The following is a 15,446-nucleotide window of genomic DNA, read 5'->3' as shown; positions in this document are numbered from 1 at the left end:
TCTGGGTGAAGCCCAAGCAACAAGACATGCATTATACCTCTCAACATTGCTATCAGAGTGGTACTTCACAACAAAACCTATATGCATCCAACATGTTTCTTGCCAAGCGGTAGAGAAACTAGGTCCTAAGTATGGTTACGTTGAAATTTGGCCATCTCTTCAACATTAGTTGCCTTCCAGGCAGGGGTGACTCAATGTAGCATGAATGGTATGGGGAATCGATATAGTCTCAACCCCTCTATGAAAAGCCTTGTAAGGAGATATAGAATTATGTAACATATATTTGGTAAGCACATCCACACACCCGAAAGCAATAGGAAGATCAAGATCAGAAACAACATTGAGGTTAGTAGAAATAACTGAAATATCAGAAGTGATAGATATATTTGTAGGAGCATCCTGCAAGGAAGATGGAGATGAAGGCGTGAGACAGGGGGAAGACCATATTGTTTGCGGCGAACACGAGTGATACTATCCCGTGTACATGTGTAGGAATAACTGACAGAGTAAAAGCTATAGTTCGATCGCTCACAAGCATACGGATAAGCAAATGTACATGGATAGTAAAAGAAACTTATAAATCAGACCCATCCACCGGTAGATTAGATGTAGGCACAAAATATGAAGTGTCCTTATGAAAATTAATATTCATAGTGGTGTAAAAATGGCAGTAGCTAGGATCAAAACATCTATAGCCTTTGGAAGAGCTAGAGTATCCAACAAAAAAACACAGTGGACAACAATATTATCAAGTTTGTGCCTGGTGGGAACAAAAGACACACCCAAAGACACGAGGCTCAATCAGAAAGCAAGGATCATGAGGAAAAGGGGGCTAAAAGGGAGTATGACCTTGTAGGATACGAGATGGAGTACGATTAATTGGATAACATGCTATTAGGAGCGCCATGGACCAAAAGATTTAGTCACATGCATATCACATAACAGAGAACGAGTAGCACTTATAAGATTCTGATTTTTGGCTCAACCGCCCCGTTTTGTTGGGGGTGTATGGGCTAGTAAATTGATGTGCAATGCCATGCTCTTGAAAGTACTAAGCTGCTGATTTTTGCGCTCAAACACCCCATTTTGTTGGGGGTGTATGGGCAAGTAAATTGATGTGCAATGCCATTTTCTTGAAACTACCAAGCAAAGGCACGAGAAGTCTACTCTCCTCCATTATCAGATCAGGGTGTCTTAATAAGAACCCCATACTGAGTGAACCGTGACATAAAACTCAACTCAGTTAAGCCTTTGTCCCAAACTTGTTGGGGTCGGCAACCATAACATAAAACGTTTGAAAAATAGAAAATACATCATCCTTAGATTTAAGAAGATACACCTAACTAGTACGAGAATAGTCATCAATAAAGGTTACAAAATACCAAAAACCTTCAATGGGCTGTACCCCAAACATCAGAGTGAATCAACTCACTGGAAGGGCTTCATGAATGCATGCGAGAAGGGTAAATAATACGAACTTGTTTAGATTACTACCTTGTACTACATTGAAATTTGACAAGCTTACATAATGATTTAAAGTGAGGCCCCACAATACATAGGGAATGAAATCCAACAAGCACCAGTCTGGCATGCCACAAAAAAGTTTTGTGATTGGCGATAGTGGGAAATAGAAAACAAGAAATAAAAATAGATGGATCAACAATAATCTACAACAACAGTAGTCGAAATGCAACAACAAAATTGTGAATGCTTCCTCTCTCAACACCTTTACCAACAATCCTTCTCTTAGTAGGCCCTTGAAAGACAATGAGAAGGTAAAAATCTCACAATAATTTAATTGTTTTGCAATACTACCAATAGAAAGAAGATTAGAGGAGAGATGAGGAAGATGCAAAACTCTAGAGAGAAAAAAATGGTGAGATCAGAATGGTTCTCACCGCCACGACAAGAGTAGTGGAACCATCTGCTAGGCGAACCAGAGCAGGTGCGAAAGGTGGAGAACACAAAGATAAACTATGGAACTCACCATTCACGTGATCTTTCGCTGCAGTCAATGACCCAACTAGAAGAAAAGAGAGGAAGAGGCAGCAAGGGAAATGAAAATGCGGTACGTGCTGTGGGATCTCACCCTTTGTAGTAGATGAAGCGTGTATAGAGCTATAGTATGATGAGTCCCAGCACGCAACATCGCATGGCTCTCATCCAACTCAGCTCTCATAGTCATAGCAATAACTGAATCAACAAAAGTAGTGCGTGGATGAGCGTGAAGAAACCGAAGGACAAGAAGAAGGGCGCCCATAGGTGTCAGCAGGATATCCAATAAGTCTTTGCAGTGATAACGCTCATGACCAAACCTGCCACAGTACAAACATGTAAATGACAATCGGCCACAACCACGACGGCCATGACCAACACTAAATCCTCTACCTCAGCTCTCAGTAGAAGTCTAAAATCAGAAACTCATGTACCTTGGCTCTTAATAGGGGCTGAAAGTCAGAAATGAAGGCAGTACAATCCTAAGAGATAATAGGGAAAGAACACTCTTCCTCAGCGAACGGAATGCCATACACCGTGCTGAGAGGAGGAAGAAGGTGTGTAGCAAGAATAAATGTTTGAGTTTCCTCAAAGTCAGGACCAAGTCCACCAAGGGAGGTGTAGATCTGATGGCACTCTTGCTGCTTAGCCAACATAGACAGTTCTTCTTTGCAAAAATCTGAAAGTGGCTCATAGTGACTTCGTTTCTCCCACGTCTTGAGAGAGCTAAAGTACTCGCCCATTGTATTATCTCTCTGCTCAGTGCTTGCAATAGCCTGTGTGAGTTGATAAACCCTGTTACCATTTTCTCCAGGTGCAAATGTGGCAGCTAGCTAGGTCCTCAACTTTGAGGCAGAGTTGTAGAACAATCGTGCGATGCACGATGAACGGGTTGAAAAAATGGAGAAATAAAGGTAGAGAAGACTGGCTTGGAAATCAGTTGTCTTCAAATAGTTATCATCAAGAGCAACTGAAAGGAAAACTCATGGGTTATAGAAAAAATAAGAGAACAGTGAAGTACTTGTTATTCTGATCAGCAAAATTCAAATTGTTACGAAGTGATATGATTGTTCTTTTCTCTTGATGCATCACAAAAGTTTTTTCAACATAAAAAAGTGCCTAGAATATGCATTATAATAGCAACTAACCAAAAAAATGTACCCAACTCCATGGTATTAGGCTGGTATAAGCAAAAAAGAAAGAGAAAAGTAGAAGATAAACATACGAACTTTTAAGAAAAAAGGAATTCCAGGAGCAACTTAAATGTGGCTTACTTCTACAATTCATAAATATGTAAGCTTCAGCCTCCAATCTAGTCATAAAGTTTGTATAATGTAACATGAAAATTTTCATTGATTTGCAAACTGAGACTTGTAGAAACAGAAGAAATGACCTAATAATTCAAAAAATGCTCAAGCATCTTATGAGTATGAATGAGTTGAAAGTTCATACTTTCACTAATAAAAAGAACAAACAGACACTTTCATTACCCTAGCTTTACTATACACGCTAGAACCTAAAATCAAAAAGAATAATGGATTCCTGTTTGAGACACAGAAAACAAATTTAATAGCCATATAAAATACCCAAAAAAACACAGTCAGTATGAGATGGAAGGAAGTTTTCATTCAGAAAGAGTATTCAACTGAACGTAACCAATTAGTATGTAGATGTATCTTATGACAACTTGTTAATATAACCAATCATTTCACATTGAATTTTGCACACTATCAACCAAATCACTAAAAATAGTCAATGATGATAAATGGGTCTTTTGCATTGCTAGTAATTCACATCATATTATTATAACCATGTAGAGAAAAAGATACTAAGTAATCAGCAAACTACATAGGCTGAAATCATGAAACCATATATCACTTGCTATAACGTTGGAGAACTATACCTCCTTAGCTTGTTAAAACTTCAAACTAAAGGCCTTAAGAGGCTAAAATGTGAATATGCATTTTGATGGAGCATGTGAATGTACAGTACATAAAAGTAGATATTAACCATCTATTGATCATTTGTATTCTCATTTCTAATACAGTTGAAGAAGCCAAGAAATGACTGCTATCAAGAATTGGAAAAACATACCCCATTTATTTTTATCAAAAAAGTGATGACCTGCAACATAAAATTTGTTTGTGGTTCAACTGCTACACACACATTCTTTTCTTTCTTGTTTTTTTAATGTGTTGTAAAGAGGTGTGTCTCACATTAACCGCATGACACAACTCAAATACCGGAACCAGATGCAGCAGCGTCGATGGTGAAATTTGGATGGAGACCGAATTAGGGAGAGAAGGAACAGTATCATACGAATTCCTTGGCAGTGGATGGGGCTTCAGGAAAAAACCATAGTCCCGGAGAAGATTCGACAGTGACGTTCTGTGGTTGGCCTGGGTTGTCCGGCCGTGTCGTGGTCACAGATGTGTGCGGATTGCACCGTAAATACTATTTAAATATTGAGGTTGAAGACAATCTATGGCCGGCTCGTATTCAATGCGTAGAAAAAGGAAAATTAATTGCATAAATGGCGTTTCGGAAGATGAGGGGTCATTGAAGCTTGGATGCGTGGAGGTGAAGAGACATATAGTCATATAGGAAAATTAATTGCATAAATGGGAATTAATTGAATGTGTATGAATAATTGATGGTGTTATTGGAAAGTTTAAATTTACGTATGGGTAATTTATGAATTCGGATCTGATTTTAAGGGATTTAAGATATGCTTCTAACGATTTTATTGCGTAAATGGAAACTCTATTGAGGAGTTATGGGGAGAACGGAGATGTGAAAAATGGAATGGAAAGAGGAGTTCAAAAGCATCTCTTCCTAAAAGATAGGCATGAATAGTGAAACAGAAAATTTAGCTCTTCCTAATGCTTCGTTTGGTTGCAAAAAAGCTCAGCGGCCGTCAGAATTTGGTTTGAATTTGGCATCCCATTCCAACGTTTGGTTGCCAAAATGCATTGGACTCCCTTTGATTCCCTTGGATTTCTCTCATGTAATAATTGCTTGTCTCTTTCTTGTCCCCTTCTTCCAAAAGCAAAGAATTATGGTTGAATTTTCTTGGGAATGATGCTCTCTCTCTTTCCCTCTCTCTCCTCTCTCCCTATATTGGTAATGACACCCCTACTTTTTCTCCTACCCTCCGATTATATGCCGCGCAACCAAACACCACTACACAATTTTCCGAGGTAATTCTAGGAAAATTAAAATGCTTGTCTCCTCCCTTTGATTTCCTATTCCACTACTTTCCGAGCCAACCCAAGCAACCAAACATAACATAATAGATAGGCATGAATACTGAAACGGAATATTTAGCTTAAGATGTAACAGAAATTTTAACAAAACTGAAATAGGCATGGAAAGTGAACGTATATAGTGATGATTTTTCATTCCCAATGCCACGTAGGAGATTTTTTGCCACAGACTTGAGAGAGGAAGGGGAGGGCTGCCCCATCAGTGGTGAACAGTAAACCCCCCTTCCTCTTTATTATATATAGATATATATCCTGATCAACATTCTACTTTCCTGCGTCAATCGTGCCGTCCTAGGGCCATGGGATAACCTCAGTAAGAAGGCTCGTTTTCATGCAGCTTTGTACCTATAGGGTGATAGCACGAGCCCAGGGGCGGAGCCAGGATTTTGCTCAAGAGGGGGCACATAATGGTTGTTATAACATGTTGGGTCCACCATTTTACACTTGATGTTTTGATAGGTGGGGCCCATCATCTCCCCCTATCCCATGCATAATGTAGAGCCCACAATTTACACATCATACCTTGATGTAGTGGGGCATGTTCTGATGGGTGGGCCCCCCTATTTTACAACCATCCATAGTGTGGTCTAAGAATGTTAGCGATTTAAAAGATTCCAAGGCCCCAAAAAAGATCGCTTTCTGCTTTGAAAATCCCAATAAATCCTAAAGTTTTATATGTTGCGTGTGCGTGAAGTCAAGTTTTTTTCAAAAAAATGCTATGGGTCTCACTGCATAGGATGATCCAAATCGTTCCTTTGTTGGGGCACAACGTAACTAGGTTGTGCCGCGTAATTCATCTACATAAGGATGACCTAACCCTCCGATTTATAGTTTATATTATGGGCAATCCCATTGTTGATCGGGGTTAAGATCATCCTATGGAGATGATTTACGGGGTGCAGCCTATTTACATTGTGGCCCAACAAATGAACAGTTGGGATCATCCTGTGAAATGGGCCCGCAATACTTCTAGAAAAATACTGGACTTGTATTCACAACAAATAAAATCTCTACATAGCTAAGGTGATAGTCCCTTTGAGTCTCTTATAGAGATTTCTTTTGTTAGTGCCGTTCAACTAATTATCAATGAGAGAGAGAGAGAGAGAGAGAGAGAGAGAGAGAGAGAGAGAGAGATAAGAGAGAAGGTATTAATTTAAGTGGCCGGTTGAGAAGGACTTACCAAATAAACCCTTTATTTTAGGAATTTTACCAAAAAAATGCTGACAAAACCGATAATGCAAAAGAAAAAATCCCGAATTTTATGGGAAACCTTACGAAAAATGCTAACTAAAAAGTCTAAAACTATTTTCGGAAAGAAAAAAAACCAAAATTTTAGGTGAAATTTTACAAAAAAAATGCTAACTGAAAGAAAAAAACCGAATATTAAAGGGGCAACTTTATTAAAAATTGCACTAAACTATGGTGTAACGGAAAAAATTCTGAATTTTAGGGGGGCAACTGCCCCCCGGGCTCCTTCCTTGCACGAGACCATTGTAAGTTGGAAGAGGTAATCTTAATGGTTGTGGGGTTATTTTTGGTTTCCATTGATTTACAATTATCAGTAGGATAAATCTCCATGGTGGCAGCACACCTTAAGACAAGGAATACTTGAAAACCATAATCGCTAAGGATAGCTGATAACAGTTAAGAAATCTCAAGAAATATTCAAATCATATAGAGAGAGATGGATGCTAATCTTTCCTAGCACAAGCACAAGCTTGTGGATAAAAAATGACCCAAAAATAGACTGATAATAGAACTAAAACAAAACATGTGTTGTGCTTCTAAAAGTGCCCAAAATACACGTTAAAAGCAAACACAAGCCTTTTGAATAAAAAACAACCCAAGAGGGCTGATAATCATGGCTTTAAATTTCCACCGAAACCAACACGGGACGACTGAAATGTTTCCGTTTCCATCCCCACCAAAAAGAAATCTCAATGGATTCATTCAACTTCATTATTTCCGTGGAAATTTCGACCGAAATTTCCAAAATTCTATCGAAATGATGGTCAAAACGACAAAAAATGGAAAGATGTTATGATTTACAACGTATAAAGCTATTTTTTCTCAAAACAAAAAACAATTCATTCCCTAATTTGCTGTAAATCGAAAAATACTGCAAATCAAAGAAACTTGTTTTTCCTACTTCTCCATGGAATTTTTTTTGTGTTTTTTAATCTTTGTCAACATGCTTTTGTGGGCCCATCCTAGTTGAATCGAAGGTGGGTTCACTTTTCATTTCAATGTGATTATGTAAACAGTCATGGGAATTTCAAATTTCAAATTTCAAAACCTAAGAATCATATAAGTGATGAGTCTATGACTAAGCACATAAAGGGGAAATGTTTTTTTTAAGCCATTTTACTTTGCATTTTATTTCATTTCATTAATGTAGAAAATGATATTTTGTAGGCAACATCATTGAATTGCACAACAAAATAATTGTATCTTATGCATGGGATGTCAAATCGGCATGGGACCAATAATATATCGTAACTCTATGTGGTATTGACATAGAATTAGGGTTCTTGGAGGGGAGTCTGTCATTCTACTTTCATATACTTCATTACATTATACTTCTTATTGACTTTACTGTTCCAGACATGTGCGACAACGCATGTTACTAGGTGTTCGATGTGATGAAGCCATTATGGATGACTTTCTTACTTATGTGATGGTTTCTATGTATGTATTTGTGCTTCTTCTAGTATTTCCTAAAGTTTCATCATTTGTATATGTTTCCATACATTTCTGTGATTTTATAAGATTTCCACTGAGTTTCATCATTCTACGGGTTCGAGTCATGGAAACAACCTCTCGGCAAACCAAGGGTAAGGCTGCGTACATCTAGCCCTCCCCAGACCCCGCAATGGCGGGAGTCTCGTGCACTGGGCCGCCCCTTTTTCCACCAAAATTTTCAATCGAAACCAAAATGTTTCCGTTTCTGTGCTGACCGATCCTGAAATTTAAAACAGTGCTGGTAATAGAGCAGAAACAAAATAACAAACAATTGGAGTTCTTCCAAAATACCCAACCCAGAAAAAGATGTGTTTTGTTTATGTGAAAAAGAACACTGGGTTGTCAAAGCAGCAGTGAGCAAACTAGTGCCTTTCTCCACAGAATCTGGACGTGTAGACAACTGGATGTACAGAAATGCGAAAAATCCCTTCCATTTCCATTCAAAAATAAAACTGTCTTCATTTCTCTCGGCTAACGCCTATGATGAAGACGAGCAGAAATATTGGAAGAAAGATTAGCCGAAAGGAGACTCTGCTATCATGATGTTTGGTGGTTTAGGTTAGAGTAAATGAAGAAGAACTAAAGAAGAGTAGAGAAGGAAAAAAAAGAAAAGGAAATGTGGTGTGAAGAGCATAAGGAGAGAATGACACTCATTTGCCTTATATTAACATGCATTATTACAACGACCAAACTGGCCTTAGTGACGACAAACAATTAAAAAAACAAAACATACACTTACATGAATAAATGATCTTCATGCCAAATGTATAGGACACAATACAACACATTACAACAATAAGTCCACCAGACCCTGCCAATTGATGAGTGCCACCATGGTTATCCCATGTCCAACAATCTCTTTGAGCAAACAATAATAGCCTCTTGATTGGGCTTGTTGAATGCGAACTGTGGGTTGTTTCCATTTCATTTCCAGGCCATTTTGCATCATCTAGTCCACTTTTAGAAAATACGGTATCCTTGGTGGGGCCCATTAATCTGTGAAATTGTTGGTTCCGGGTTTGCACCGCATCATATGTAATGTGGTGGATACACAAATGTACACCATGGTAGTATAATTGTTGTAATTTATAAGGGATTTGCTAGCGACCATCTCAGAAGTCATTTCGCAGATGGTCTGTTGGATGAGAGAGCAGCCACATTGCCTCACTTTTCAACAGATATTGTCTTTATTCATGATGTGGCTGCTCTCTCATGTGACAGACCATCCGCGAAATGCCTTCTGCAATGGTCCCTAGCAAATCCCAATTCAAGAGTTGTTTTCATGTCGCCTCAAATGCACAAGATAGAAAATGAGCCAATAAACTCTTCAAGTTTTTTCTTTTGGTGTTCTAAACAGCTATGCACCTGTGTGATTGGAAAACCCATCCATGGAACTGAAGTTTAACATTGTAGAGTGTTTTACTATTTTTTTAAATAAATAAATATTTGATGGGGACGTCAACAATGGGCGTAGATTCAAGGTTTACAAGCGTAGACCTGAATGAGGCTGATGGCAGGGACTCTAGCATGGCCACAGACATTGGCATCTTTTTATTATTATTTACGTTCTATTTTTGTCATTTTATTTGTAGCCTATTTTTTAGGCATCAAATAACATCCGTTTGGCGTGTTTTTAGTATTATTAGAAATGTTTTTCAATTACCTATCTAATGGGCCCAATATCATACGATTTGGATGTAATTTGAGCAAGTTATGAGTGTTTTTAGGAAGTGGTATAGGTCTATTACGGGATTACTATTTTAGGTAAGTTTTTATCTTTACTTAGTTTACTTTGGATTAGATGAATGGTTGAGATTAATTTTTAACTGTAAATTATCTTCTAGGGTTTCTTTTCTTATAAATATATCTTATGAAAGCAATGTAAGAGACTTTTTGAATATTGAATAGAATTGACGTTTTGCTTGAAAAGCGGGCTTTCTTCTTGTCTCTTCTTCTTGTGGTTTGGAACCATCTTCTCTTATCTATTCTCTTCTATTTCTTCAATCAAATCAGCACAAACAAGGTTAGTAAATCAGATTTTCTATTTTCTTTGTTCTTGAACCCTACTCAACTCAACTCAACTCAACTAAGCCTTTGTCCGAAACTAGTTGGGGTCGGTTAGTGAATCCTTTAGACAATTCTCAAGAAGAAGATAAAAGGATCTACCCGGTTCAAAATGACTAAGTCTACTCCTGACACTAGTTGGGTTCGTCTGCATGGATCATTTTCTTCGATTCTATCCTATCCAAGGTCATGTTCTCTTTGTTTTTGAACCCTAAAACTAGAAAACTCAAAATCAATAGATCTTGCTTGTTCTTCAAGATCTTGTTTTGAGATTTTGAGGGATTGTTTTAGGGATTAAACCTCACCTAAAACTCATAAGAATCTCAACTTTCAAAACCTTTTTGAACCCGATTGCAAGTTTTACCCTTTTCAAGCCCGAAAACCCTTTTTAAAGATCCATATCCTAAACTTACCATCAAATCAGAACATAAACCCTAGAATTACCTTTCTTTTACCTACTTAAACCTTTACCAAAGATTTGGACAGCAATTTCCTTCAATTTCTAGATTTGCAGAAATTACCAAAATACCCCTATGACCTAAATCTAGACTGTTTTGACCCAATTCCTGTTGTTGGACAATTTTTTTTGTTTTCTTCATTGATTATTATTAGTTTCTCATGCTTTTGTTACATCTAATTGATAGGTGTTACATTATCTTTTAGTTATTTTAATTGGTTGCATGCGTAGGCCTAGTTTCAGACTAATCTTTATATTATTAATTTATCTAACGAATCCTTATCGCTTTGATTGATTTGTATAAGGTTTAGTTCATGCTTAATTACAATATTTACAGTTATCTATGCTATTTAAGTCTCATTATTGTTGCTGCCTATAGATTAATTATGCGTTAATTCAGCCCTAGGTTAGTTGTTAAGTGTTCTCTTAGTTTTTTGTGTAAGCCCTAAATTGTTCTAAAGTCTTATCCTGTTAGGAGTGTAGGATTTTCCCTAAATTAGGTACTGTCCTGCATCAATATTTCTTCTTAATTTAAGCACAAGTGTAATTAAGTTAATTGCTGACTCAATATTCTAGGGTCAAGGAGTTTGGTTCTCATTTTGAATCTCATGGATTCATTCCTGCATGCATATCCTAGTAACACAGGTTGTCTATTTTTGAAATGGCACTGGGAACTAGTGGTTCACTCAGCATTTGTTTTTGTTATGTTCATTACCCTGGACAATTCCTGATACCATTCCTTATTCTTTGATCAAATGTAGCTGAATTTCAGTTGGAAACTTTCCCTTTCGCCTTTTGCTTATCTTTTAATAGGAAACGCTATAGTGTCAAATTAAGTAGTTATTTTCCTTGCAGTTGGGGTGCTGTTACAGTGGGTCTACCTCCAGCTTGGGTGGATGTTTCAGAGGAAATAACTGCTAATATTCAACGGGCACGGACAAAAATGGCAGAGTTAGTGAAGGCCCATGCCAAGGCTTTAATGCCATCTTTTGGAGATGGCAAAGAAGATCAACATGTGATTGAGGTTCTTACTCAGGAGATAACAAATTTGTTGAAGAGGTCTGAGAAGAGATTACGACAACTTTCTGCCACTGGTCCTTCTGAGGATTCTAATGTTAGAGCAAATGTACAGGTAAACTGATAATGATTAGTACATTTTTTGTTAATGCAAAATTTCCATGAAATCTATGTAATATTTCTTTTAGGCGATCGTCTGAAGGCCATTGATATCTGTTAGCTTTATGTGGTGGCAGTGCTCGATTATTAGCTGAGTTTGGTGCTGTTATGACTTGGGTTTTGTTTTATGGCCCACAACTAATATTTTGCGACATCCACACGACAAACCTTTCAAGTCTGATGATTTCTCGAGCAATAAAGTGAAAGCTGAAAAACTAAATCTTTGTTTTATTGTCTTGGCAATGATGAATGATATATCTCACAATATTTCCACAGTTGACAATTTCATCTCAGTAAGATTTTGAAGAAATATGGAAGTGGATTTTCTATCATTTCCCCTGAAAACTACTGTTATTATTATTTTTTAAAATACCAGGATTTTTCCTGTATCTACTGAGATCTCAGCCTCTTTAATGATAGATTCCCAAGAATGCAATATATGACCATGGTTGACTATGCCATGGGAATGGATTTCTGTGCTTTTATAGTGCTGGAACCATTATTTCTTTGTTTTCAGGAATGTTTGTTTCCATGCAAGAAAAGATCATCCTTCTGTCTGGGTTGAATTGAACCCTTATTGATGTTTAGCTAAGCAATTCTTGCCTTTAGCAATTAGAGCTTGTATAATCAATCACATGAGTGTTTCTTCTACAGCGGTCTCTTGCAACCGACCTACAGAACCTTTCCATGGAGCTTCGTAAAAAACAGTCTACTTATTTGAAACGGCTCCAGCAGCAAAAAGAGGTTGCTTTTCCTGTTGTTCAATTGATTCATGGGTTACATATGGCTTTTCTTATCTGAAATTTATGGAGGCCTATCATTTCTGATCTTACACATTTATTTGATTCTGAGGACTTGTTATTTTCTGTTGTAGGGTCAAGATGGGGTTGACTTGGAGATGAATTTGAATGAAAGTAAATCTAAACTAGAAGATGATGAATTCGGTGATATGGTATGCTACTTTTTTTTTTTCTTTTCTGCTTAATTTAAGAAGCATCATCCTCATCACAAAAATTAGCAGATCCTCAAGATTCATGGTTTAGTCCAAAACAATTCCTTTTTTCCTTACATGATAATTTTTTATTTCTTTTCTGTTTAATTTCCGAATTTGATTTGATTGGATTCTGTAATTTAGGGCTTTAATGAATACCAAATGTCGAAGCTTAAAAAGAGTGAGGCATTCACAGCAGAAAGGGAGAGAGAGATCACACAGGTAAAGCTTTGTCAATGACTATTTATTTATTTTACTTAATATGGTGTCAACCTTGTCCTGTTCTCCTTTAACCTGGGCAATGCTTAGGTTGTTGAATCAGTGAATGAACTCGCTCAAATAATGAAGGATCTCTCAGTCCTCGTCATAGACCAGGTTAGAAGCTACAACCCCCTAAATCCCTTTATAAGGGTTGTAAATTTCTCCATCATTTTGGGTGGTCGCTGAACCCATTTACCATGAGCAGGGGACAATTGTTGATCGAATTGATTACAACATCCAAAATGTCGCAGCTTCTGTGGAAGAGGGATACAAACAGTTGCAGAAGGTCCCTCTCTCTCTCTCTCTCTCTCTCTCTCTCTTCTATGTACATTGCGATTAAGCTCAGATAGCTTTTCCTATCATATATATTCATGTTAGGTGTCTTCATTTGCAGGCAGAGAGAACACAGAAGAAGGGGGGAATGGTGATGTGTGCTACAGTGCTCATCATCATGTGCTTCATCATGCTGCTGCTCCTCATTCTGAAGTCGATAATTTTTTGACATCCAAAGTGTCCCTTATAGCTTTACATGCTTAAGCAGGCAAGTGTGTTGGGAACCTTGCTGTAGTAAGCGTACAGTACCCGGCGATTTGCTAGAGTAGGTAACACTTGTTGGAAGAGCTACATAGGGATTTGGCTGCCCTGGAAACACATACATAGTTTGTATTCATCCATTGCAGAGATTGTGGCAGTGGATACGAGGATTTTGATCAACAATCTCGGGTTTTGAAGATTGTTTTGTCACACTTCTTACAGGAGACACAGCTTCTATGATTGTACCAATTCTTTTATACAATCTTATGCAATAAAAAATGCACCCAACATTTTGTATTTGGTTCTTGATTCCTGAGTACAATGACTTCCACTTTCATCTGATTTGCTTTGGTCCCAATACTGACACTTATAAAGTTCATTGCAAGTAAATTAGAGGGAAATGAAGGAAAGTTCGAATGGGCTTGATATTAGCTTAAGAAATGATTGAGTTAATGGCAACCTAAAATAATCTAATTAGCAAATGAGGACCAAATTTGGGTGCATCTAAAGAAGAACAACTAACACGCGAAAATAGAATGGTTATAACATTCAAGCCCTTTCTAAATAGATAAATGGATAACCATTCAAGCCCTTTCTAAATAGATAAATGGCTAGGTTTTTACTGTTTTGTGTATTCAAACTAAGAAGCATGTTCTGCTAAAATCTTGCCTGGTAAATTATTCATCAATGTTACTCTTGACATTTTATGGTTTTCAGTTCAACTCTCAACAAAAGCAGACGGAAAACACTTATGCTCGAACAACTGATCTATTGTCTTTTCAGCATTCGTTCTTCTTCATCCTGTTAAACTACCAGTTACTCCAAAAGCTTAAGCTGATGGAGATGGCATTATTTATTCTTTTATACTTTTAACCCCCCCAATCACTACCACCACCACCACACGTGTTGCCCCTCTTTCTAGGGTTGGCCTACATGTGGCACATGTGGCCCCTCTTTTGACTTTGGCCATTGCATGTGGGTTTTTTGCTATCTAGGAGGTTTGAACTCAGGACCTTTGGTTCTGATACAGCGGCAACTTACCAGCTTCCGGTTGCCTACTCATCCTTATTTTTGCCTCTATAACTCTTTGTTCCTCCTGCTCAAAGCAGAAACATAAGGAAATTCTAGAATCCCGTGACTGCCCTTGCAACAATGTAACATTTTCATGTGTCGCAATAATAATGGAAATGACTACTGGTTAAAAGCACTTCTTACAACTTGCTCCACGCCCTTTTCCTCTTATGTCCTCGCACCACGATAATCCACAGCATAATCTGAAGTTTTACAAAATGGACACCTTATATTGATAAGTAAAACGAGGATAAAATACAAGAACATAATAGCTACCATAGTAGACGCAGATCGACAAGCCAACATATGACTGTTTACTAAATAATGAGTTTAAATTGACAAAAGGAGAAAGGATACTGTGTAGGGCGAGTAGAATGAGGTGGCTTCATCTGGAGAAAGATAATCAGTAGAGAAATCGGATGCTGAAAAAAAATGTCTACCTGTACATATGCCTTTCATACAACATCTTGAACGATTGAGACTGGGATAGTACTACAAGAAGAGTCATATTAGAGTTAGAGTAGTTTCATCAGTCATTTCGATAAAAAACACTATAAAAACTCAATGGTAAAAGATAACACTATTCAGTAACTGCATCCTCACACAGGACACTTCATATCTCAAATAATAAAGGAAAGAAATAGTTTAAAACCCACATGCCCTAATTTGAACTGAAAGAACAAATCAAAACCTCTAGAAAACTAGACCAACCAAAACTCCAACCTACATACAGATTAACAAAGATTTGGTAAGGGAAATGCGAGGAGTGCCTTCATCAAAATACAGTAGTGCTGATAACATTTCCCTTTGGTAATCCACTTTTTTTTTTTGAAGGTTTTGCACTACAATGTTTTAATCATTGCACAAGCTCAGCTTGTCTTCTATGTTT

At 37.5% G+C, this 15,446-nt stretch overlaps 1 protein-coding gene across 2 annotated transcripts in view; it reads left to right on the top strand.

Moving 5' to 3' along the window:
- The window catches only part of LOC143860599 (syntaxin-43-like), a 28,030-nt gene extending 14,202 nt beyond the window's left edge, over nucleotides 1-13,828 (top strand). For both annotated transcript variants that reach the window (XM_077371320.1, XM_077371321.1), the window contains 7 exons: nucleotides 11,380-11,656; nucleotides 12,355-12,444; nucleotides 12,575-12,652; nucleotides 12,836-12,913; nucleotides 13,001-13,066; nucleotides 13,158-13,238; nucleotides 13,347-13,828. In XM_077371320.1, coding sequence (XP_077227435.1) covers nucleotides 11,380-11,656; nucleotides 12,355-12,444; nucleotides 12,575-12,652; nucleotides 12,836-12,913; nucleotides 13,001-13,066; nucleotides 13,158-13,238; nucleotides 13,347-13,454 — 778 coding nt within the window. In that variant the 3' untranslated portion in view covers nucleotides 13,455-13,828. The remainder of the gene's footprint in view (nucleotides 1-11,379; nucleotides 11,657-12,354; nucleotides 12,445-12,574; nucleotides 12,653-12,835; nucleotides 12,914-13,000; nucleotides 13,067-13,157; nucleotides 13,239-13,346) is intronic.
- Nucleotides 13,829-15,446: the final 1,618 nt, after the last annotated feature.

This window comes from Tasmannia lanceolata, unplaced genomic scaffold (genome assembly GCF_043159265.1).
Source record: "Tasmannia lanceolata isolate RefF3 unplaced genomic scaffold, GAP_Taslan_0.1 ptg000037l, whole genome shotgun sequence".
Taxonomy (NCBI): Eukaryota; Viridiplantae; Streptophyta; class Magnoliopsida; order Canellales; family Winteraceae; genus Tasmannia; species Tasmannia lanceolata.
This window is presented reverse-complemented; position numbering and strand designations above follow the sequence as displayed.